Below are 25048 nucleotides of genomic sequence, written 5' to 3'. Positions count from 1 at the left end.
CCGAATTGCAGACAAGTCAACTCCGAGCGCCATCTTCGAAATCAACGGCAACGCAGAAGGAAAAATTCAAAAAGCAGTTGCGGCTGAGTTATAACAAAATGTTTTTATTTATAATTATTGATTTGAAACATATATTACTAAATTAAAATAATCCTAGGCTTTCATACATACGACATTTTCGAACGGGCTTTCATTCCTTCCTATAACATGAGTTACGAGCAGCCACACACACATTTGACATCGGAGTGTCGCTACGCGGTATCTCTCCAAAAAAAACTGATATATATCGAACAAGTTTACTTAAAGTATTACTTTATGGTTGTACTTACGTAAATTTTTATACATATTTTATGTTATATTATTGTACACAAATGAAAAATAATTGTACAAATTGAGAATGCATTTTATCGGTTGTCATCAACTCAACAAAAGGATTCTCATTATATAAACATAGCCTGAGCCTTCAAGTGGAACAATGATTTCTTTTTTAAAGAGAAGATAATAATCATTAATATGAAATAACGTTATTATGCGCATACCTAAGCCTGCAAATAGCAAAATTCGTCGATACTGCTATTTAGGGCTATTTGACAAGTCCAGAAAATCTTGATAATTGCAAACTCAATGAATTTAATTGTCTACGTGCACTTTTTCACTTAAATAAATAAATCTCACTTGTTTGAATTTTATCATTTCTTCATTTTCTTTAGCGCACTATAAGTTATTTTATTTATATAGTATTTTCGCATGTTTCATCAAGCTCATTCATTAAGTCTGAACATTAAAATTTGTTTAAAAAATTTCATTATTAGAGTCTTTGTGCTGGGCCTACACTTAATTCAAATAGGAGTAGCACAAATTATTCACTTCACTAAGCCCATTTTTTTGGCTTCGACTTCATAAATTAATAACCTCCACATTTTAACAACAAATACCTCAGCTTCCTCATCGAGGACCTGAAATTGAACAAATTTTGAATATTATTTGAATCATAAATACTTGAGAAATTTTTTTTTTTACTATAATTATAATTACCATTTGTACATCATCTAAAATTCCTTGTGGTGAGCTTCCAGCCATGACTTTGCTACATATAAAATCTACTAAAGCAGGCTCTGGTTCACCAATGTATTCAATAATTTTTTTATTAATCCAAGGACGAATTCTTTTTTCCATTAACGCCTGAAATTAGAATAAAATTTTAATCAGCATAAGCTCTGTTAGTTTCAATGCAGAGTGAAAAAAAAAATGAAATATTTACATTGTCAATGATAGCCCAATCAAGTTGATATCCAAAAAGAGCAGATTTGTCTGTGGGAATTTTATCAATAAGAGATTTAATGTGTTTTCTTTTTTCTTCTGATGATTTCGAATTTTCTTCCTTGATATTTTTCGCTAGGTCTTCTGACTTCTTATTTTTCTTCTCTTCGCCATAGTCGATGGGTACGAGTTTGCGTTTTTTCGCATTGGTCGTCGTATCATCGTCATCGTCATTATTGAAAACGTCTTTAACGTCGATACGCGTCTTCTTTTTATCCTTTGAATTCTGATTTATAGGCTGATTGCCCGGACTAGCTGGAGTTTTATTACCAATCACGTGATGTTCCGCGTTCTTGGGGCCACCGAGGGCCATGGCAAACGGAACGAAATTGCTACCACTGGTTTTATCATTTTCACTGTGATGCGAATTTCTTGACTCCTCTTCGTGATGGCCAGGCGGATGATTGTGATGGTGATAGTGATGATGTCTGTCGATCGGTGGAGGTGGCGTGAGAGACCTCCCTCCCGGCGGCGAAGCGATTGGCATTGGTCTGTCTTTACGATTTTTCGTATGGTCGTCCCTCTCGATTTCTTTGAGTACGTGTACCTCGTCGTCGTGTATGATTTCGACGCCGCCGCGGCCGCCGTGATGATTCTCGCCGGGTCCCCGGTGCCTGTGATGCCGATGATGGCGATGCTGCTGCTGTTGCTGCTGTTGTTGCTGCTGCAACATGTGATGCGGTCGCGGTGGCGTGCCACCCAATACTGGCTGTTGATTGACCGGCGTCGTGCTGTCGGCGTAATGCACGTCGTCGCTGTCACTGTCAATGGGCTCGGTCTCGATCGGCGGCAACGGTTCTTTCGACTTGTGATTACGATTGCGAGAATTCCTCTCGATCACCTTGATTTGTTGAGGATCGTCCTCGTCGTCTAGTATCGTTATAACTGGCTTGGGTTTGTACTGTTCTTCCCGTTCTTGCTTCAACTGTTGGACCAGAAAAGAATTAGTTACAATAGTTTGTTTTCGAATCGTATCGTCATCGTGGTAAATTTGAACTTACCCTCTCGAATTCGGCAGCAGGATCGGTGTAACTCGAGTCTGCAAATAGCTTCTCTTTGAGCCGTTGCAGCTCCTGTTTCTCGGCGCATCTGTCCCTCGAGTCGGCTTCGGCCTCGGAAGCTCTCTCCTCCAAGCGCCTCGAGAGCTCTTTGCCCTTGTAGTATTTTGAGTCGTCGCGCTCATCGTCGTAATCCTCCAAGAACTCCTTGAGTCGCTTGGCCTCGCGCTCCCTCGCGTCCCTCTTGGCTCGCTTCTTCTCGTTCTCCTTCTCGTGCTCCTTTGCCTTTCGTCGCTCGCGAGCCTCCCAGGCACGCAGCCGCTCCTGATAGGCCGCATCCTTTTCCCGAGCTCTGCGCTCGTTCTTTTTCCTCTCCTTGGCCTCTTCCTCCTCCTCGCGCTCGCGCATGATCTCGCGCTCGGTCCTGCGCCCGTCGTCGCGATCTCTGTCCCGGTCCCGGTGCTCTCTGTCGCGCATGTCGCGCTCGCGCTCTCGCTCCCTTTCGCGATCTCTCTCGCGTTGCTCGCGTTCGCGCTCGCGCTGCTCCCGGTCGCGCTCCCGCTCGCGGAGCTCACGGTCCTTGTCGGCACCACCGCCGCCACCACCACCTCGGTCGCTGCGATGATGTCGCAGATCACCGTCGCGCTCGCGCGTCCTGCCTCGACGATCGCCATCCCGCTCTCGTGAACGATCTCGCTCCCTGGAGCGACGATCCCGATCTCGAGTCCTGTAACACAGAAATATCATTGTTAACTTTAAAGTTATTTGCAAAGCCAGAGTACTTTCTTGTCAAGTCACTCATAACTTGACTTATCAAGAGACAAATATACGAGTTTACGAAAATGCCTATGCATGAATCGCTCAATTCGAGTCGAATATCATTTCCGACTGCTTTCAATTCGTGGAAGGAACGAGCTTAGGCCAGTTTTCGTATAAAGCGAGAGTAATTGTCGTTAACAATGTTTTATAACAAACCTCGATCGGCTGCGCCTTCTGTCTCGCCTCCGGCTGTCGGTGCTGTCTTCTCGGCCGGTGACCGCTCGAGGACTGTTAATCTCGCCGTCCTCGTCGGCGCTGCCCTTTTTACTGGACGACTCGTCTTCTTCCTTGTTGTTGTTGTCTCCGCTGCCGCCGCCTCGGCCGTCCCTGTTGTGATGACTGCTGCGGCTCGCTCGTTCCTTTTCGCGACGCTCGCGTTTTTCGCGCTCCTCGCGCTCCTCCTTCTCGCGCTTCTTTTTGTCTCGAGCCTTTTCCTCTTCTTGTTTCTAAAAAAAACAAACAGACACCAGAACGTTTAGACAATTTCGATCTTGGAAAAATTTATATCTCATTATGTTTTTTTTTTTTTGCATTTTGTAGAATTAAAGGATCTTCATATGGGATACATGTGTTATAACATTTTCATCTTTTACAGCTTAACAATGAGAATAATAATAACGATATAATTAAATACATGTCTTAAGATTTAAATGTATGTATTTTTAAATTATTATATAAAAATCATAAATCGCAGTCTTTGCCAGAATCTTACTCACGACAATGAATGTTCGATGAGGAAACCTGTGTGTGTCGAATCCTTCTCTGTTAAATTTTACACTCAGGAGAACGCAACGTTGATGTACGTTTGGAGAAGAGCCTTTTTGCAAGAAAAATAAACGAGAGGAAAAACCAAAAAAGAGAATTTGAGAGAGAGTGTCGGTGACGAAACATATTTAACAAGTGTATTATAGTTATTTTTTTACGAACTAGGCTTGCAAAATTAAAAAAAAATGTCATAGCTTTTACTCAGTTAATTTGATATTTGCTACAAAACGTACTGACGGAATTTTAATTTATATTTAACTATAAATAAAAATAGAAAATAAAACATTTATAATTTTGAGCTCACGGCATTGAACGTGTACTCACAACACGTGAACAAATCCGTTTTAGCTCCTTAAAAAAAAAAAATACCCTAATTTTCAAATAGAGTTTCTAATGCAGAAATTACAAAAAACTTTAATCGAGATAGAGATAATTAATTGATTATTATAATTAATTAAAAAGTGTTTCAGTGATATAATACCAATTTTTAGATTTTTTCATCGAGCTGTCTGGGCTAATACACTGGCTAGTAGTCGTTGCACTGGATTAAACGAAACACGGCGGAGTTTTCTTCAATTGGAGCCGCGAGACACCGTCGTCTTGACGCAAAACCAACCATCGTCAACGATTGTTGGTTCTCTCTGCCTCTCTCCTCTTGTGACACACTCGTCAATCGAGTACGTGTATCACGTGGGAGTCAGTTTTCTTCTTTGCCATTATACAGTTGATCAGCGCGCCCAGCTGTTGAATTTAAAAGCACGTATCTTGGCTTGTTGTGCTCGACAAAGTTTTTCTGACAAACCTCAACCAACTCTTAAATTTTTTTGTTTATTTGTTCTTTACTTCTATCTTTGTTTTAGTTTTGTTTTTTTTTTTCGTGGAAAGTGTGTACTAGAGTAGCAATTCAATTCTATTGCAATAAGATGAATATGATGTGCAATGCTTGTATTTATTACATAGTGACATTGGCAAGGGACAAGAAGATGATTGATTCGTCATGCAGGAATGCATAGCATAATTTATTATGCATTTTGTTTTGGGAGTAGGAAAAAATATTGATATTTGTATGCCTTTGGTATCATGCAACCAAATCTTGAATTTAAGTATCGCTAATGTAACAAAACCAATATTTTTTCTTCTGATATATATTAAAGACCACCGATACACACAAAATAAATGCAAACTTACATAAGAAAAAGTGTTCCTCAATTTTAGAAAAAATGAAGTTGTTACTGATCAAATTGTAATATTATAATTCATTTTTTCAAATTTTCAGAGGCCTTTTCTTGAAAAAAAAATCTATATTTTATGTACACCAAGGGCCCTTACAAGAGATTCTATTCTATGGATATTAGAAGATAAAAGATATGAAAACGGTTTTTTTAGTGATAGCAACTAACAAAGTATGAAAAATAAAAAAAATGATAAGTGACTTTGGGCGATAATGACAATGTGCTTATGAATATTGAGAAGTAAAAAAAGAAGAATTTTATGGCAGCAATTTAGCTATTTTCCATCAATAAATCGCATCCATAACGCGAAAGGCAGTATTCAAACTATATCTTTAAAAGGCGTTTATATGCGTTGCCTTTTTGGTTGTTGCTTTTTTGTCATTTTTTTGTTGTTGGTGGAGAATTTTACTCACGGTATGCGAAGTTGGCTGCCGGCAGTGCCAAGGCGCGCTGTAGATGTGAGCACCTATGGTACTACGTACATGACGGATCGTTTGAGGCCGAGCAACACTGGCTGTTTACATAAAATAAAGAACAAACTGAACGCTCTCCGTCTCGTCTCGTTGATGGTTTTTTTTTTTGTTTGAAATTGTGTTAAGATGGAATTTTTCCTTACTTTTTTCTAGTACATGTACTTAAACACAATAGTTTTGAAGATTGAAGCTTCACTGTTGTACTAATAAAAGTAAAGTACTTTCTGGAGTTGACAATAAAAAATAGAACTATGAAACAAATGACCCCCGTTTCTTTTTGATAACTGATATTTCTGTGGGTTCTTCTTGACTTACAACAAGTTTTATTCTACACCATGCAGCCGCAGAATCTCTAACCCCATTGTTCAACCCCAAACTTGCAAATTCAATTAATTCCCACTTAAATAAAGCTACTCATTACCTTCATGACTTCACGAAACTTTCCAATTTCTCGTGTGATTAGGTCTCGCTTACTTTCTTCAATTTCAGCATCATCCAAGTTGACTGCTTTTGGCACTTGTTGTTTTGGTGGTTCTTCTGTAAATAAGTAAAAGTAAAATTAAAATTTTTAAGTTTTATAATTTCTACAATAATAGTTAAGTTTATTGACCTGCTTCATTCATAATAGCTTCCAAATCACTCAAGTGTTCTGAAATAATTTCTCTAATTCTAGAAAGAGCTTCTTCATCAGTTGACTTCATAGAATCATCCATATAATCATCGTTGTCTTCTGTTTCTCCATGATCAGCAGAAGCCTCATCTTGCAAAGGTGATGAACTTCCTTTTAATTTTTTTCTTCTTTCAGCTGTTACAGATTTAAAAAAAAATGTTAAATTGTCATGCTCAACTCATCACAAGCTAAATAGCAGGTGTCAAATTAAAAAAACAAACCTTTGAATTGATCCATTTGAACTTTAGTTTTAGCATCTACTTTAACAACTAGCTTTTTAGTGCCAATTTCCATGTCATGAAGTAATCTAACAGCTCTCAAGCCAGCATCTGGCCCTGCAAACTCACAGAACCCAAATGCTTGAACCCGTTTCCAGGAAAGAACCTGACCACAAGCTCCCAGAATATGTCTGATCATAATATCCGGAGCACGGTCCATTATATTACCCACAAACACAGTTACTGGTGGGCCTGTTTCGCGCTCTCTCTTAGGTTTTTCTGTTAGTTTTTGAGATGGCACATTAAGTCTAGGTTGTGCATAACGTACAGCTGGAGCTGACGTTTGCATAGCTGATACTGGAGTAGGTACCATGGGCTAAAAAAGATTCCATTCATTGAGTTAAATTGCAAATTTGGTATTTTTGTTAATAAATAATTTAATTTAAATAATTCAATAACTTACATGTGCCATAGGCATGACACCACCAAGTAATGGATTCATTGATGGAGGTGCGCCAACCATGTAAGGCATGGGAGGCATACCCGGTATGCCCATTGGCGTTTGTCCAGGATAAGACATACTGCCAATGATATTTATACTTTATCCAAGTATAATATTTAACTTTAATCTGCAACAAATGAGATTGATAATTAACTTCACACAACTTAACCCTATTAGTCCAAACGAAACAAAAGCTAAACACATGACACACACTCCATGAGGATCTGTCAATTAACCATTAACCAATTTTTCAATGAAAGTTGAATATCTCACGTTATTATTGATCAAATTATTTAATGGGATCGTTACCACGTCCAGATTATTCGTAGTTAAGGTATACAAGCTAAAACTTTATCGAGTGATTGCAGGGCTCACGAAAGCATATACACGAATTGAACTATCGACAGATACACAGGTATTTACACGAACACATACGAAAAACTAACACTCAGCACTCGTACCTATTAAATACGTTAGATATATCGAAAAGATGATCTCGTCCCTGATGAATGCAAGCCTTGGTTAACAAACACACATACAGACACATATAGATGTAAATACGTAGGTATATATGTCTATATATATCTATGTATGATATAAGAAAAAAAAACACAGGCTGGTCAAGTAGACCCGGACTGAAACATAGCGTTAATCGCTCGCGAGGCTCCCGCCGTTCGATATTACAACACACACACACACACAGAATAGAACTCGAGCCCGAGGTTTTTCAACACGTCGCGGGCGCGATTGTTATATAGCCCGCAGGAGATATTCTTGAATATTTTTATTAAGAATGGCAATGCACACTCACACTAAAGGTTTTCACAATTGCACACGTTGGGGCGATTATACCGCTTTATATGCTACTGCACACAGTATATATTTCTCTCTCACTGGCGGTGGAGTCTATATACTCGGTAGCAGCCTTCGTCGCACGACGCCTCATCTCGTCGACGCCATTGCGCTCGTTTAACACGCACACACACGTATAAGTATATGGACACAACACAACACGGGCGCGCGCACGCACACAGCTTCGAACAAAGACACAGACACAGAGACTGGTCGCCGCAATTTTTCGCACGCTTGCGCTGCTGCTGCGCGGCTCTTACTTTATACTGCGGGCGATGTACAAAATTTCGCGGATACGGCAATATTATAAAGGATTCCAGCCGTGCATAAGCGACGCGTCCGATATGCGCTTTGTGCAGGCACTGTTAGACACACCACACACGTGATCCCGAATATATCGAAGTCGAAAAAGATAATTACGAGTAATGAACGGATAATGAAGAATAATCGATTGCGTAAATAATTACGGTAGACTAATGTAATCATTTGAGATTATTTCATTCATTCGTTTCTTAGAAATGGTAGGACCGGAAAGTCACTTTCCTTTCATCCAACTTCCAAGTATTGGTACATTAGACACTGATACGTTATAACACTTACATTATCTCCTGCAATCTAGACCTTTTATACTGCTGTCATCTGCACTTTTACATAACGATAACGATTAGTTCACCGTTGAAAGTAATTACCCTCTGGCTGTTAAGATATCATCGTTTTATCATTTATATTTGAGTAATTTTTTATAATTAGTTTTTACGATTTCATTCAATATCTCGATCATTCTTACATCTTTAACGAGAACAGATTATATACACTTACTGAATCGAAACAATTGTTTCCAGCTCCCCTCCCCACCTCAATGGATAAAACGCTCTGCGGCGGTTGGTGACAAAATCGAAATTTTAATTGTTCGCTCGCGGCGGCGGCACGACGAAACGCCGTGTTGTGTCTTAAAAAAGAGCGGAACACGCACGTGCGATTTGAATTGCGAAGTCTTATAAATAACGCGCAGATAAGCAGTTTACAGTTGCAGCTCGTGATGCACGTGTGGGACGTGCGGGACTTCCTCGATATCGAGTGACGGAATTGCTCGACTCTTGATTGAGTTATTTTTTTTTTTTTTTTTAACAGCGAACCCGAGGCTGCTTTCGATTGAATATACCATCGGCTCAAGCTCCCGGTCGAAATTTAGCGGACAAGGTCGCGATTATGCGCACCGATTGGCAATCATTGAACAATTATCCGAAATAATTTCAAAACTACCGCTCGCGCATGCTTTAGCGAGTTGATACACACAGCACAGGACCGCATCAGCTGGCTGCAGCGGCAGTCATATATTTTACCGCTGCGGAGGCGATCGCGCTTTATTACACACGCTGCGTACACACACACATACACATACAGAATTGACAACCCGCAGCAGTGACAGATCTTCCTCATCCTGATCGCGATGTCCGTCGTGCAGCAGGAAACGTCGGCCTACTACGATTTGGGCCAAATCGAAGAATCCACGTTCGAGAAATTGCTCGATGATATACAGGTAAAGGAGGCTATTATTAGCAACATGTAAAATTTCTAATTTTTCTCGATCTAATATTTGGTCCATGGCTTACGCGTGTATCTCGCAGATTTCCGACGAGGATGTCAGCTGCCAGAAAATATTGACAGTACAATCCATACAGAAATGGCAAACTGCATTGAAGCAAGAAGGGTAATATTTTTAATCAATTTTGTTTTATGTCTCTTTTTTTCATTCATTAAACAATAAATAATTTTCATAGGTGCTCCAGTAAGATCATAAATCATGTATTAGAAAGTTTTCAACATCATACAATTTCAGACTTTGCGGAATGTAAGCATACTATACTTTTGTTATCGTTGGAATCGTAGAAAACAAAAGTTAAATTTTATCATGATTGCAGTTTTCAAAAATTATTATAATTCATATGGAAAGTTGATTCCGAAAGCTCTAAAGGACTATCTACGAATTGATGATGATTATAAAATGCAGCCTTATAAATCTAAATTGTTTCCTAAAATTGAGAAGTCTCTAAAGATATACATTGTCAGTTTGTTAAAGGTAATGTAAAACTAGTTAATCATTTTATATGGCTTCATAAACATTTTACTCATATTTTTTTTGTTTTATCTATCTATTCATTTTAGGCATCAGCTTGTGGATTAACAAACCAAGTCAAAAGTACACACTTTTTACACCACTTATGCGACATGTTACCATTTATTCGGAGCTTTTCTCGATTACATAAACCACTTTTATGTATTGTTTTGGCACATTGGTCTCTCGATTGTAAGACTAAAACAGTCATGGCAGCTAGTATGTGCCTTATTTCTGTGGTAGCGGATCAAAAATTTAACATATGTCCAGAATCTTTGTTTAAGGTAAATTGCTTAAAGTTCTTATCAAGGCATACCTTAATTATCAAGTCTTTATGAAAATTTATTTACTTTATTTTTAGGATATGTTGATGGAATATGTGAAATTAAGAATACTCATTTTTCAACAAAACTCTGAACAAGAAATTGAAAAATTTCTTAATAAATTGAGTTGTATGCAATTATTTTTAGTGAAATTTTATCTGCTTCAAAATGATACTTCTTACAAAATAGCTTTTACATATCTTCGACAAATGGGATATATGATTGAACAAGCTGATGCAGATCAGTCCACGGTAAATAGAATTTCAAAAGTTTGTTATTAAAATTAACTCCTTCCTATAGCAACAAATTATAAGATTTAAATTTGCAGAAGTACTGCCAAGATATTTATAACTGGGAATTCATTAGTATGCTGCAAATTTTGTCTGAAGTAGTTTCAATGTCAGAAGAACCATCAACTTTACGTGAACTACTACATCCTGTCGCACAAGTGAGTTTCAGAATTAAATAATATTTACTTTGGATTTAACTCAATACATATATATCTATAAATTTTTGCTAATAATTACAGATGATAATAGCAGTGATAAAGCTCAAACCTAGTCAAAAATTTTATCCTTTGAGATTTCATTGCATTCGAATGCTGATAAAAATGTGTGAAAATGCTGGGGTATATCTTCCAGTTTTACCTCTACTTACGGAGGTATAAAATTTTTTAGATTTTGTAATTTTCAATTTATTGTTTTGGTTTATTAACTAACTTTTATGGTAAAATGTACAGGTACTAGAAAAATTCGATTTCAACAGAAGAGTAAAAAATCCTCGATGGTCTCCTCTATCGCCATGGTTGCTTTTAAATATATTGCAAGCTCCCTCGGATGTCGATCAAAATGCCTACAGTGACTCTGTGATTAATTTTGTTTACGAATTAATCCTGGAATTCACAGCATCACAAAGTCATTGCTGTTACTTTCCGGATATGGTCCTTCACGTTCTTTGCAAGCTGAAGGTTTTTCAATTAAAATGCGAAGTTTCCATTTATAACGAAAAAATTAAACAGCTAAGTGAAAAGATTGAAGAAAATTGCCGGTTCATTGTACAGAAAAGAACTAACGTTACTCTCAGTCTAACGGACATGCATGAAATACAGTCATGGGAATCAGTGACTAAAAGAACAAATACACCATTGGCTAAATTTTTACTACAGCGAGTAAAATCGAAAAAGAATTATTTGCCAGTAAATACAACAAAAATTCTTGATCGTTTTGAGAGTTAGTTGTTAAAATTATATAAATTTAATGGTGATTATTAGTTGTTAAAGTAATTTTTGATTACTCAAGTATGATTATTCAAATTACATGTAAATTTGTCAAATATTTTTTATATAGTTAATATATAAACTAATTTTTTATGATTGTTATCTCAGTAAACTATTTTATACTTACACGTATATAGCCAATGAAAAATAAAAATAACTAATATTTTATTACTTTTCAAATATCATAACATGCAGTATTTGAAATTGTAGAAAATAAGCTCTTAAAATTTTTTCTATATTTTGTATTTAATGCTAAATGGAGTTTTGAAATGATACGAAAAATCAGTAAATTAAAAATTAAACAGGCTTAATAAAACCACAATATCAATTTTTACCACAAAGGTTTTTTTTTCTATCAGAGTATCAATATTTATTTTATATATCTAAAGAAATTTTTCTTGATTATGATACAAACGAAAATATTTCATTTTTACGCAATAGTATTTGATGATTCCAATTAAACGACAGTAAAAAATAACGCAGACTCGTATAATTAAAAATAAATGATATAGTATGAATAATTTATTTCATGTATTTTATCACTACATACGAATATACTATGTAAAAAAATATAAATTTGAAAAGTTTTGGATTAGTAAAAGTTTGGGTGCAAAATTTTTTCCAAGGCATAATTAAAGTAAAATTATAGTAGATACAAAATACTTATTATCTACTATAAAACACTATAAAATCTATTAAAAACTAGGAAACTTGAAAAAACATTTATTCCTTACAAAAATGATTCAAAAATATAATGTTTAGTAGTGTTACATGTTTTATTAACACCAATATTACTATTTGTTAAAAAATATTTCAAGAAATCTTGTTACAAATAGAACAATACGTAAATTCGCAAATATTTATACATACATTTTACATTTGGCTAAAGTAAATCAATAATAATATCATCCTTTGAAGCCAATAAAAATGATACTTTGTACAATTTGTATAATTGTTGATTAACACCAATTTGCTCATCTTCTTTCAACTAGTACCTTTGATAAAAAATATACATCATTTTAATAAATTTAAATTATAAAAATCAATCATTAGAAACGAAATATAATATTTTACAAACCTCAGCAAGTGTATTCCATTCTTCTTCCGTCAGGGCTTCTCTAATTTTCTTTATTATGGTACTAGGAATTTGAGGAACTGGTCGAGCAATGTTGCTCTGCAAGTAGGGAACTTCCAAAAGATCAGTGACTGATGGTCTAGCTTTTGGTTCACGCTGAAGGCACTTTTTCATAACGTCAATAAGAATTTTTGGCACATTCTCTGTTCCATTATCTGATGGATAATTAATTTTATGCTTTGGATCAGTGATTGCACTCAATTTTGCCCACTGTTGACGAATATGATGAAATGGCGTCGCACCATAGACAAGTCCGTATAAAATGCATCCCAAAGACCAAACGTCCGATTTATGATTAATCTATAAAGTATTATTTATTGAAAACAGATAAAAATCATACTGTTTTAATATTTATTAGAATAAAAAGTTATCACACTCACCTTATACTTATTACATTGAGATGTTGGAGAATTAGTATTATTTCCTGCATTTACGTCCAACAATGCCTCTGGACTAATATAATTTAAAGTTCCAATTGTAGAGTTTTTAACAACAGAGGTCATATCAGAATTTATTGTTGATGCTATTCCAAAATCTATAAGTTTCAATCGGCCTCTAACTAACAAGAAATTTGCTGGCTTTAAATCAGAATGTATTACACCTGAAAATAATGAATAAGATATTAATACTAAATATTAAAATACTTGTTTCTTGATAGATATTTAATTACCATTTTTGTGAATATGTTGAACTGCTGTTAGCATTTCAGTCCAATAATACAGAACCATTGTAAGAGGAATTTGTTTTTTTTCTTGCAGCATGGATTTCAACAAACGACTCAAATCTGTATCTCCTATCTCCATTACAACATGAACCCAAGGTGCTTTTATTTCACTGAAATTAATTTATAGCGATGAGCTGTTCCCCTCTTATATTTTTTAAATAAAATAGTATATTAATCACTTACAAATCATACATATGAACTATGCATGGGGCTTTCAATTTGTCAAGCATACAAATTTCTTGCAAACATCCTTCAGCTGCCTCTCTATCCATTTTATTCAAATTAACACATTTTATAGCTCTTAATTCTGAAGTGGATAAATCTTGAGCTCTAACAACTTGGCAACTCATACCAGTCCCAAGTACACCTAAAACTAGATACTGTCGATCTTTTACAGTAATGATTTTACTTTGTCTGGTGTCCTTTTGTGGTACAGTACACTGAATTTTTGGTACAGGTTCAGACTGACTTGATTTGGTCTGTGCAACAGGCTGCGAACTGTGACTTTCTTTTGGTGGATAATTATTATAATTATCAGTTACTCTAGGTAATTTCTTGGAACTTTGGTAAGCATTGTTATGATGATTAGTTTTTGGTTTCATTTCATCAAATGAATTACTGGAATGACTACTATCGGGTGCTGACAAATTTTGTTGAATATTTGCTTCGCTTCTAATTTTATCTGAGTTACTCGAGTGTCTGTTATTAATTTCTTGGTTTGAAATTGTAGTTTTATACACAGACTTTCTTTCTGACAAATTACCTTGCCTACTAGCACTGCTAGTATCTTGTGTCAGTGGTGGAGTCATCTGAGACTCATTTGGTACCTCTTGCAATCTTGGTAATTGGGGACCATAAGCCTGACTAGATCCCATGGTTTCAGCAAGCGGCCTACGAACACTTTTATGTTCACTCCCATAAATTCTGTTTAAAAAATTCAATTTTCAATTAAATAATTAATCATTAAAATAAAAAGCTATATTCTGATTTTATTAAACTTTACCTTGGAGTCTCACGAGAAGTCTGAGATATCATTGAATTAGCAGCTGGAGTTCTTACAGAATCCCTACTGGAAAGTTGACTTTGCATTGGTGTTTGAGCCATGTGTTGTTTGTGCCATGAGTGTGAGAATATTGTTGCTGGTGTTTGTAATGAATTTTTGGTAAATTCATTTCCAGCTTTATTTTGAGGAGTTTGAAAAATATTCCTATGTGATGTACTTGGATTTGGTCTTGTTGTTAGGTGAGGATGTTTCATTGGAGTGTCAGAAGCATGCATATTATTATGAGTAAGTTTTTGTTGAACTTCTGTGGACTTTTGTTTTACAACATACTTTTTATGATGTTCTTCCTCTTTAATTTCTATATCTTGTTTCACAACAATATTCTGCAAACTATGTTTGTGTTGAGGTAGATCTCTTGCCAATTTTCTTTCCTCTGCATACTGATACAGTGATTGTGATTTTATGGGCCCATATGCATTTTCAGATGCAGATACCATCTCATCAGAACTTCTGGAAACCTTTAGGGGTTTGTCTGTTGGAAAATCAGCTGGATAAGAGTCCGTTCTCCTAGCTGCATAGTCGGCTGCACTTTTGTAATGAGAATGTTCTGCAGCAAGTTCTTGATCGTACACCTTATCAAAAACTTCTTTACTTTTACCAGCTATTTTAGATTCACTAGGGTAGTCACCAGAATTTCTGTGGTATGCATGCTGAATCGGATGCTCCTGATGTGTTGGTTGATTGAAAACTTGGTTTTCTATGTGATTTTCTTTACCCTCATCACTGACATCATTCCCAGCCTCATCTGATAAAGGCTGACATCCATCAAGTTCAATTGATTCTTCGTCTGAATTATCGGAGTTGATAATTTGTTCATCATCACTGTCATCATCGTCGCCGTCGTGTTCGGCTAGAATGTCTTTCACTAAAACTGGCTTGAAAAGTGGTCTCGACTCGGACAAACGTTTGGCCATCGAATTATCCGGTGCACCGTCTTTTTCCAAAAATGAATGCTCATCCATATTTAATAACCGAATTAACTACAAATTTATCATGGAATTGAACGTTTCGAATTTTTCGAGTCTAAAAAAAATGTTCAAACGCAATATTTACTATGAAGCTATGTTTTCCGTGGTTTACCGAAAAAAAATCACAACAATTCATCAAACAACAGCAACAATAACAATAAAATTGGAGACAAAAAAATCACCGGCTTTTAAAACTTTACATGAAGTCTATTTCGGTTAGTTCAGGCATGATCTTGTCGAATGCGCAAAATCACCGCCGGCTTTGTTCCTTCCGTACTCCATGGAGAATCATATTCTTTTATATTTTTCGCACACCTGTTTTTGCTCAGCTGCTGGGCCCGTAACTGAATTTTTTTTTTTTTTTGTTTATCGTCACGATTGACTGTCTATCACAACAACACTGCGCGCACAACTCGATGTATTATCAAAACTCAACAGTAACAAAGCTTGGAGCGTTTATTTATTTATGTCAGCGGCCCTATACACGAAAAAGGCAGCGAATTGGCGAGATAATTTCGCATGCCCCTGCCCTCGCCGTCGCCTTGTATTGTGCGTATTTGGGTAGTACCGGTTCTTTTGACGCAGTCGACTCCTTTTTGCGGTGTACGCAAAAATTCAAATTGTAAAGGTCGAACGCGATTGGCCGAGCCGCGAGCATTCGTTTGCCCGAGGAATGAGGTTAGCCAATGCGAGACCTCGAAACTCGAGCATGCGTTGTCGTAGGAGGGAGTTTTGAAACTTACATTTCAGGCCAAACGCAATTCCATTGAGTGTTTCATGAGGTGAGAAAGAAAATTCGTGACTGATTGATTTTTAAATAAGTCGTGTATTAATCGCAAATTGATCTTATCGATTTTACATTGTAGCGTCGTTCAAACAACAAAATTTCTCTATGATCTCTCTAGTCGACGGTTGTAATAGTAGGGAGACAAAAAAAAGAGAGGAATAATTGCTTAAAAATTATAACAACGGAAACGCTCGTCTCCGCCCGTACTTGTAAACTATAATATTTATTATACGCATTATTGGTACAATAAAAAAATTGTTGTCGCTTTTTTTTTTACTTTTCTCTTCGGATAATTAAAAAAATCTATTTACTTCGATTCGCAATATTCGTGCGACGCAACGGTACCTTCTTCGTGTTGTATGCTCGCGACGATGATTTGTGTTGCATATATACGTTATACAACAACTTATTATCGTTGATAAGTATTTTTTTTTTATTATACATCGTCTATAAAATCTATGAGAAACGAACCAAAAATGCCATTCTGTGTCAAAATACTTATTTATAATGTACCCTAAAATCTACTATGCACTTTTTTTCTTGTAATCGAAGCGTACCACACGAAGTTCAGTTGGTTCGCGAATAGCGAGTCATTTTTCCACATTATTTACGACGATCGGAACTGCGTATACTTTATATATCATACAGATTTCTCATCGTCGGCAAAATTTTTTTATTCTTTTTTTTTCAATCGTTATAATAACTCTATTTCTTTTTCTTTTTTTTTTAATAACAAATGTGTCTTGAATTATTTTTTTTATTGTGTATGAATTTAAGTCTTTTATTTTATAGTTTGTCTCTAATATTTAATAATTAACCTCCGTACTCAAAAACGATCTCTATTAAAAAGAAATCGAAATCGTTATAATGCGTTGATCTACGCAACAATTCACTATGGTCGCAATTCACTCGTTTCATTGTTAATTTTTATCTTACAATTTCGTCTTTACAACGTATATGAAACGATTTTATCATTCACCATTTGTTCGCAATTATTCTAGCAAAAACCATGTAGAAATAAGTAAATGGAATATTATTCTTATATGTTGTCAATTTGAGGAAACTTTACGAAATCAAACAGTAAAATAAGCACAAACATTTATTTTTTATCTTTTCAAAACAGTTTTGACTTTTTTTATGTATAATTAGATAATAATAGTATAACATTCAAGTCAAGTTATAACCAACTCGTTTTATTTATTTTTTTTTCATCTCAAATATCTCAATGAAACCCACTGGTTTACAAAGTAAAAAAGTCAATTACGTCAATTATGTGTATGTATATAAACTATAGTGGATTTCACTAAGAGATTGCAGAGGATCACAAAATATATTTCACGAATTTACAGACCTTTATCATATTACTTATTATTCAGTTTGTTCGATACGCGATTTCTTGCATCCATTTATCTTTCGCAGTAAGAAATTTAGTTTATGCACATTTTACTTTGTATTATTTCAATTTCATTCTCAAGTTATCCTAGCTCTATGTGTGTGCTACCTGCGCGCCCCTTTAATAAAAGGGAAAGCTTTCGTGTGAGCTTAGGAACTACTTGGCAGCAACTTTATAACAAAGACGCTCTTGACTCAATACAAACAAATTGTTGTTAGGTCGTCCATTGCTCTTAATAAGTCCTAGCTACTATCTTACGGTGTATTATCTCTTTAAAATCAAATAGTATTATTTCACTTTACCCTTCTCGCGTTACTGTTATTACTCTTTCAATGCAGTAAAATTTCTACTTATCAACAAAATATTTCTGTGACTTCATGCGCAAGTACAATTTGTTAAAGAAACAAATTCAAGTCGTGTTAAATTTAATCGAAAAAATTAAAAAAGAAGTATACAAATATCGCCTCATGGTTGCTCTCTCTTCAGCTTTCTACTACATCAAAATTAGTTATTGCTGAGACCCAACGTAGCAATGATAAAAGTTACGATGTTTTTTTACTAACAATATCAGAGATATGCGCCACGCAATGTCACAGGTAAAGAGCATAAGAGAGTTTCACATATAAAAAAATAATATTTTATTTAATCCTTAGGACGAAATTAAGATTTTCATTTCGGTTGTTGTGGAGAAATAATTTTTGTGAATTATTTTGTTTCTAAACTATACTGATGGTCTTAGCGCTTTCCATTATTGTAAGTCAGTGTGCGCAGTGGTTGTTTAAAGGTTGCTGCAGATTGTTGTTGCACTTGATAGGCTAAAGGGTGAATTTTAAATCCATATAACCTAAAAAAAGATCAAATTTTTAGAATAAATTCTTTTAAATTTTAGATTGAATCAAAGTAAAATGATATTTGATTAATATGAATAATTTCAATAATTTTGAACTAACCTTGGTACAAAGTTATTGGCTGCACGCTTTGGTCTGTATTCTGGATGAACCATAAACAACATATGAGGGAAACCTGTGCCAAAGTAAGCTCCATCGGTATGATGATGTCTGGAACTTTTTGGAGTGTAAACATCCATGCACTTAGGACAATAGCTTTTCACCATTGCTTCACCGGGAACATCACTTAGACCCAATGGAAGCATTGGCTGTGTTTCACAATAAACACGTGGACAGTGTCCAAAATCACCAGCTTGATATTTTTCAATCATCTGAGCGATTCCTCGATTTGTGAGAATATAACGAGCGTGTATAAGTCCATAGAGCATTTCTGCTGCCTGCTCAATCAAATCAGATTGATTAGGGTTATCATCAAGATCCTCATCTAAAAGAAAATATCAATTTTTATTAAGATAATACGAAATGAGACATGTAAAATCTTGTTAGAATTTAGTTTGGAATGCTTATACCGAACTACGTAATTAAACTTATTCTTCAGATACGGCATTTAAATGCTAATGAGATTCGAATCAAATAAATATGGCCTCAAGTACAGTTGAAATAAACTTTCTTACCTGGTTCTAAATCCAGTATCATGTCAAGAGCTTGACGATAGTGTGGTACTTGTTCATTCAAACCAGTCAGGTTGAACTTGTCTTGAATGTAATCCTCGTCGACCTGTGAGCAGGGAGTAAAGCCCAATCAGTTACAATGATCAAGAGTGCATGATTAACGCACAATGACAAAAATGTATACAGACCTCGCAAAAGAATTCATTGCCTTTCAGGCCGCAGAACCATGAAATCCACGAGACTTCCTCCGAACTGCTCATCTTTCTGCAAACAGATGAAATCACGTTGGTTATCATTTCTTTTTTTAGCAAACTCGCGTATCAAAGCTCAATCGTGGATGGTATACGTGTACGTTCTGATTGACACACGGACTAGCACACATATCACTCTCGAAAATATACGTAAGGAGGGAAAGAAACTTGCATAAACGAGCGAGTGCCGAGGGAACACGTGAAAGAGTACCGCGGCACAGCGAGTCCAAAGAAAGAAGGTAAGCCGTTCACGAGCCGTGCAAAAGCCAAAATTTGCTCATCGTGGCTTCGCGAGTTGAAGCATTGCACGATAACGCAAGACGCCTAAGGAGGGAAATAGAGGATAGGTCGTTATCTCGGAGGTTGTTCCACGATGTACTTCTTTCGCGGAAGCAAATATAGGCGCCCCGCGAAAAGCTTACAGTTCAGCAGTAGCATCGTGCCGTGCCACCATATATATATATATTATATACAATACTTGCTGCGAACACGCGACGGGGCCAATATATTCGAGGCAAAAATAGGAGTTGCGAATCTCGCGCGTATATGAGTATATACGTGCACCGCACTATAACCAATGTACACACACTCGGATAAGTTCGAAGCAAGATTCGTACGATCGAATGAAGGAGCAAACAAAAAATAAAAGGTTCATACCCACTGTGTGTCTGTGTCTGCGTCGAGTCTATTTGTGATTAAAAATTATTATATTGCAAAAAAAGAGCTATAGGTGAGTGAGACAGAGAGAGAGAGAGAGAGAGAGAGAGAGAGAGGCACTGACTGACTTTGGCGACAAAATGCCCGATATTAATACGGGAAAGAACAAACGTGCGTATGAAAAGTGCGAAGGAGACACGGCAGCAGGCACAGAGCTAGCAGCAGCGGAGCCAGAAAGACAGCGCGCGGCGACGAAGACGACGATTCTCTCTTTCGCAGCGCAGCAGTGCTACAACATTATAGGTACTCTGCTGGTGCTGCTGCTGCTAGCGGCGAGGAATCACATTAGAGCTTATATATGTGTATATTTGTGATACGACACACACATATATATGTGTGTGACTGCGTCTCTGTCTCTGTACGAACGAGTGTATGCGGCAAAACACACATACACGCGCACACAGACTTATATTTTAGACGCGCACTGACACAGAAGCATTTCGCGCGAGACGAGAACGGGACGGAACGCGAACACGAAGGCGCAAAGAGAGACAGAGAGAGACGAGGAGAAGGCGGTGGTATGTGCCCATAGTGGTATATATATAACACGCTTATACCAGCAGCAGCAAGCAGCAGTCTCTCTCGCATGCGTGCGCGACTATATCTATATATAGTGCAGCTAAAAACCCAAGAGCAGTAGAGATAATGCCTGCGCCAAAACGCGAGCACCGATGTTACAAACGGGCCAATATTGACTCGACAATTTACGATACGTACGGAATCGAAATGAAAGAGCCAGTACGAAGGATGCGCTTATCGCGAGGCGTAGTTAATAATAATAATGATGACGATAGCGATAGAAGAGGAGAGAGAGAGAGTGAGACCCACCTTTTGGTACCTTGATTAGCCACGCTTGCCAATAGACTGATCGGCTCTTATTTCTCGGGTTTCAATTGTGGAGACGAGAACAATTCACTTAAACTCGCACTTGCGCTGCGGGGATGACGACGATGCCCCGATGACGATGGTGTCGTTATTGTTATTATTATCGTTGAAATACAGCAGCGGAGCAGAACCACACACACGCGCGCTTCCCTTCTCGATTCCGCAGAGACAGACGCAAGCAGCAGTCCTTTTACCCGTGGGCTCTCGTCTCGTGCGAACTATTCGTAAATCCCTTTTTTTTCGGAACGATACGGTATCGCTGCGATCCTGCGTGCAGTACTATACGAGACGACGATAACTCTCGTGCGAGAACCTATATCGTACACTGCTTTATAACTGCTCGGCTGTGTTGCTTGGCTGGCTCGTATGCTGCTGGCTGTACTATAGAACGCACACGCACGCACACAGAGACACACACTGTGGCGAGTCTCGCACCAGCTGCACAGTTAATTTTTGTTTTGATAATTCCGTTGTTTTTTTTTCTTGCCTCGTTTGTTTGTTGTTTTGCTTTTCTTTTTTCTTCGCAGTCACGCACTGGTCTTACGGACGAAGCGTGTGCAGAAAGAGAGAGAGAGAGCTAAAAGGCAGGCACAGAGTCTCGCGCGTCGTCGTCGTCGCCGTCAAAAAATTGCCTCTCTGTCTGAGAGAGTGCGATTTTGTGTTTGTATGCGTATCGTACGTACGTATGTGTGTGTGTGTGACTGCGCTGTGGCGTTTTGTGTATAGTAGTAGGTGCTTGTGTGCGTTTGTACGAGCCTGTCTGCGCGTTCCGCGCCTTGCGGAGCAGTCGAGATAGGTTGTTTTTTTTTTCAATTATTATTAATGTTTCTATTGGTTACTCGACGCGCACCACGCAGAGCACTGTACATGAAAAATAACGAGCGAATGCTGTTTTAACGAGTTGCGCTGTTCTTTTACAACTTTAAATGCCGTTGTTGGAGGTTCGCTCGTTAGCACGCACACACTGCAGTCAGCTAAAGCGCGGGTCTCTCGTATACGCGGTCGAGCCTCGGACGACTGCAAGCGATATATATGTATAATACGCCGCTTCGCAGTGCCGAGCGCTTAATGCAAAAAGGGAGAATCGTATCCTATATATATAGTTATATATTTTATTACGCGCGCATATATATGTGTAAGGTACGATCGTCGTCGGTCGTAGTCGTCGGCCGTCGCAAGCACACGCGTGTGTGCAGTCGTATAAAACTTGTACACACACATGCGCACTTTTATACTATATATACTCGCGGCGGGCCGACCTGCAAAGTTAAGAGTCGCCTCGCCGCGATTTGCGTTCGTCGCAGCTTGTGCGCAAGTACGTGTGTGTATGTGTGCTTCTGCGATGCAGTTTGTATGTGTGTTCGTGTTGCGTACGCAAAGGCCATCGACTGATCGAATAGAAGAAAGATCACCGGATGGATAGATGTCGCGCTTTTGCGTGTAGGTCCGCAACTCCGATGTTGGTCACAGCCTATGCTCTCTGTTGTAAAATAGACGCCGCGCGCCAGGATACGATATTTGCATAGGCGAGTAAATTCACGCTGATTTTTGTGCTTGCGCTCAGTTTTTGAAAGTCAAAGTTGGGTAGTAGAGCGAGTCGAATTTCTGTTCTTTTTTGTATTTATTATTTAATTTATTTTAATGGGTGCATTACTAAAATGTGTTAGAATAAGAAGTACAGTTTTTCCCAGCATAATCGTGCCATAGTCCGCCTCGTTTTGCTAAAAAAACATGTTTGTATTCTGTAAATATAAATTTTCGTACAAGCGCTGGAAAATGATTAGATTAGGGTTTTCGAAATTTTAAAAATTGAATGATATAGTATTATCACTAACGTTCGGTTTATTGAAATTGCTCAGCATTCTGCAACTAGAGTTTCCACTCCACTAGGTCAAAATATTTACATTTCTAGTATACAAAGCTGAGTAACAATAATTCCATTTTACTATTCATCTATAGCAAAATGCGCGATTGACCAGTACATATCTAAATATTAATTATTCACACGTGGTACAAAATTATCAAAAAATTTCGTACGAGATACGAATGTCGTTGTTTTTACGAATTATTTGCAACATTGATCGCATTTTTTGTCGGTATCGATACGCAATCCGGTAGATCACTTTCATCCTTGTCCTCGCAGTACCGATACAAGTCATCGTAGTTTATAGTTCTGGTAAGCTTTTTGAAATCGTCGCGCGACATAGTCGATTCGCGATGCTTGGTCGATTCAAGATCGATAAAGAAAGTTTCCAAATGCCGCCTGATCAAAATATCCGCCACTCGTCTCTTTACGATCGGCTTGAGCAGATGCAAGTCGTGCAGTTCCGGCACTCGCCAGTCCTTCGTGTTTTTCAAGATCTCGCTCAAAATCTCGTAGGCCTGCTCGTAATTCAGTTGACAAATTTGATAGAGCGAGATGTTCTCGTTCACCCGAATGCCCTCCAACATCGTGGCTTCCTTGTCGAGCGCGAGATCGTACCTCATGAAATCGAAGTACGTGATGCGCAAATTTAGCAATTCGCATTTCTCGTGTTGCTGCCGCAAGTGCGTCTCAGTTTTTGGTTTCATGTGAAATTCTAACTTGTCATAAATGTTGAATACATCCTTGCTGAGCATCTCGGCGCCGTCTTTGCATTCTACGAACGAGAGAGAAAGATAAATCGATCGCGTGAGATCGTTGTACGTTTAAAAAATTGAAGGACTTACTATCGAAATCTACCACTGCACGGTCGGGCTCTTGTCTTCGTAGCTTCATCCAATACCGCAGCATCCGGAGTTGATCTCGCAAGTCCCACTTCAAGCCGACCGATTTCAAAAAGTTCACCGTCTCGACGATGTCCAGAGTCAAGGGAAAGTTTTGCACCTCGAAGGGTGTGAACTCCTGGGCGAATAGCTCGTCCTTCTTCAAACCGTCGAGGCTCGCGCCGTGATCCAAGAGCTTCTTCGCGAGTTCCGCGTCGAAATACGACACCGCCATCTGCAGAGGACTCTCCGCCAGTCGCGGGCACGCATTGACGTCGGCTCCCTTCTCGAGGAGCATCTCGACCATTTTACCCAGGGGTTTTCTGCTGCCGCAGATCGACGCGGCCCTCGAGTTGGCGTCGACGCGACAGTCGCACGCGACGATCAACGCCAGAGCGTGCAGAGCCGTTCTCCCCACCATGTCCTCGCCGTGGACGTCCGCGCCGTGCTCCAGCAGGATCTCGACGATTCTCTCGTGCCTGAATCGGCAGGCGACGAACAGCGGCGTAAACATCCACGAGTCGAGATTGACGACCTCGGGCTTCTTGGCGATCATGGCCAGTACCGCGTCGACGTTGCCCACCCAGCAAGCGCCGTGAAAGTACGTGAAGCCGTTCTCGTAGCGGCAATTGTCCGCGGTAACGTGCCCGAAGAACAATTTCAACATGCGCCTGGTTTTGTCGTACAGACTGATGTGATGATAGGCCGAGCGTCCGTCCTCGAACTTCAGCTCGCGCACGAGCTCGTCGTGGCGCACCAGAAATTCCACCACGCGACGATCGTCGCTGTCGATCGCCCGACTCAGCAGCTCGCTGTGCTGGCTCACGTCCGGGAACGTCGCGTGCAACAAGCTCAGCAGTTGATCCGTGTCCATCGCGCTACGATGCACCAGGTGGAAAAATTCCTTGCGTCGCTCGTCGTCCGTCTTGAACTTTTGCAGATGAGCCTGCGCAGCCTCGAACATCATGTCTTCGTACAGATACATTTTCGGCAAGAGCAAACTCTGATATGACGGCGTAGAACAAACAATAATATATATGGCACGAGCGAGTCGAAGTAGTATAAAACACACTGCACACCGGGGCGGCACACGATCGAGACTGAGCGAGAGAACGCGAAACGACGGTTAATACTGTTGCGCGGCGCACGATCATACACACAAAGCTGCTGCGGTCACGTGTTAGGCGGTTGGGAAATAATATAATTTATTCCCGGGTCGCCGAGAAAGTTTTGAGTCTGTTTTCGCGCCGAGATTGAGTCACCGTGTATGGATAATGGAACTGTTTAAAATACGCGC

The 25048-nt window shown here is 38.4% G+C and overlaps 5 protein-coding genes and 1 long non-coding RNA gene across 9 annotated transcripts; 1 reads left to right on the top strand and 5 right to left on the bottom strand.

Moving 5' to 3' along the window:
* Positions 1 to 83: 83 nt before the first annotated feature.
* On the bottom strand, positions 84 to 7931 carry LOC106655656 (RNA-binding protein 25). 3 transcript variants are annotated; one of them, XM_014376156.2, is made up of 10 exons: positions 7809 to 7931; positions 6959 to 7124; positions 6499 to 6871; positions 6218 to 6412; positions 6029 to 6144; positions 3294 to 3583; positions 2322 to 3045; positions 1262 to 2245; positions 1036 to 1182; positions 84 to 956 (listed from the first exon to the last, which is right to left on the bottom strand). In XM_014376156.2, the coding sequence occupies exons 2-10, from the start codon at positions 7073 to 7075 to the stop codon at positions 864 to 866; spliced, it is 3039 nt and encodes a 1012-aa protein (XP_014231642.1). In that variant the 5' UTR covers positions 7076 to 7124; positions 7809 to 7931; the 3' UTR covers positions 84 to 863. The 3 variants fall into 3 exon arrangements, with proteins under 3 accessions (XP_014231642.1, XP_014231643.1, XP_014231644.1); XM_014376157.2 differs by lacking the exon at positions 7809 to 7931 and adding an exon at positions 7459 to 7790; XM_014376158.2 differs by lacking the exon at positions 7809 to 7931 and adding an exon at positions 7271 to 7351.
* On the bottom strand, positions 3878 to 6021 carry LOC111693886. The gene is made up of 3 exons (XR_002763525.1): positions 5751 to 6021; positions 4384 to 5648; positions 3878 to 3954 (listed from the first exon to the last, which is right to left on the bottom strand). It is a non-coding gene; the product is annotated as an uncharacterized LOC111693886 (long non-coding RNA).
* Positions 7932 to 8091: 160 nt separating the features above from the next.
* On the top strand, positions 8092 to 11926 carry LOC106655654 (nucleolar complex protein 2 homolog). Its single transcript, XM_014376151.2, has 9 exons — positions 8092 to 9389; positions 9478 to 9560; positions 9631 to 9701; positions 9772 to 9929; positions 10016 to 10249; positions 10327 to 10539; positions 10617 to 10736; positions 10818 to 10949; positions 11028 to 11926. Exons 1-9 carry the CDS (start codon positions 9300 to 9302, stop codon positions 11520 to 11522), a joined length of 1596 nt encoding a protein of 531 aa, XP_014231637.1. The 5' UTR covers positions 8092 to 9299; the 3' UTR covers positions 11523 to 11926.
* Positions 11927 to 12057: 131 nt separating this feature from the next.
* LOC106655652 (serine/threonine-protein kinase mph1) lies at positions 12058 to 16023 on the bottom strand. Its single transcript, XM_014376150.2, has 6 exons — positions 14427 to 16023; positions 13607 to 14347; positions 13370 to 13533; positions 13080 to 13300; positions 12643 to 12999; positions 12058 to 12559 (listed from the first exon to the last, which is right to left on the bottom strand). The coding sequence occupies exons 1-6, from the start codon at positions 15446 to 15448 to the stop codon at positions 12539 to 12541; spliced, it is 2526 nt and encodes an 841-aa protein (XP_014231636.1). The 5' UTR covers positions 15449 to 16023; the 3' UTR covers positions 12058 to 12538.
* Positions 16024 to 17413: 1390 nt separating this feature from the next.
* LOC106655655 (casein kinase II subunit beta) lies at positions 17414 to 22007 on the bottom strand. Of its 2 annotated transcripts, none has more exons than XM_014376155.2 (5): positions 20950 to 22007; positions 19342 to 19417; positions 19157 to 19259; positions 18585 to 18966; positions 17414 to 18478 (listed from the first exon to the last, which is right to left on the bottom strand). In XM_014376155.2, exons 2-5 carry the CDS (start codon positions 19411 to 19413, stop codon positions 18370 to 18372), a joined length of 666 nt encoding a protein of 221 aa, XP_014231641.1. In that variant the 5' UTR covers positions 19414 to 19417; positions 20950 to 22007; the 3' UTR covers positions 17414 to 18369. The 2 variants fall into 2 exon arrangements, with proteins under 2 accessions (XP_014231641.1, XP_014231638.1); XM_014376152.2 differs by lacking the exon at positions 20950 to 22007 and adding an exon at positions 20062 to 20096.
* Positions 22008 to 22825: 818 nt separating this feature from the next.
* On the bottom strand, positions 22826 to 24836 carry LOC106655633. The gene is made up of 2 exons (XM_014376130.2): positions 23716 to 24836; positions 22826 to 23645 (listed from the first exon to the last, which is right to left on the bottom strand). The coding sequence occupies exons 1-2, from the start codon at positions 24734 to 24736 to the stop codon at positions 23065 to 23067; spliced, it is 1602 nt and encodes a 533-aa protein (XP_014231616.1). The 5' UTR covers positions 24737 to 24836; the 3' UTR covers positions 22826 to 23064.
* Between the last annotated feature and the right edge of the window lie 212 nt (positions 24837 to 25048).

Source organism: Trichogramma pretiosum, unplaced genomic scaffold (assembly GCF_000599845.2).
Source record: "Trichogramma pretiosum strain Unisexual culture from Peru unplaced genomic scaffold, Tpre_2.0 scaffold10, whole genome shotgun sequence".
NCBI classification, from domain to species: Eukaryota; Metazoa; Arthropoda; class Insecta; order Hymenoptera; family Trichogrammatidae; genus Trichogramma; species Trichogramma pretiosum.
The sequence above is the reverse complement of the archived record's forward strand: the minus strand, read 5'-3'. Positions and strand labels throughout refer to the sequence as shown.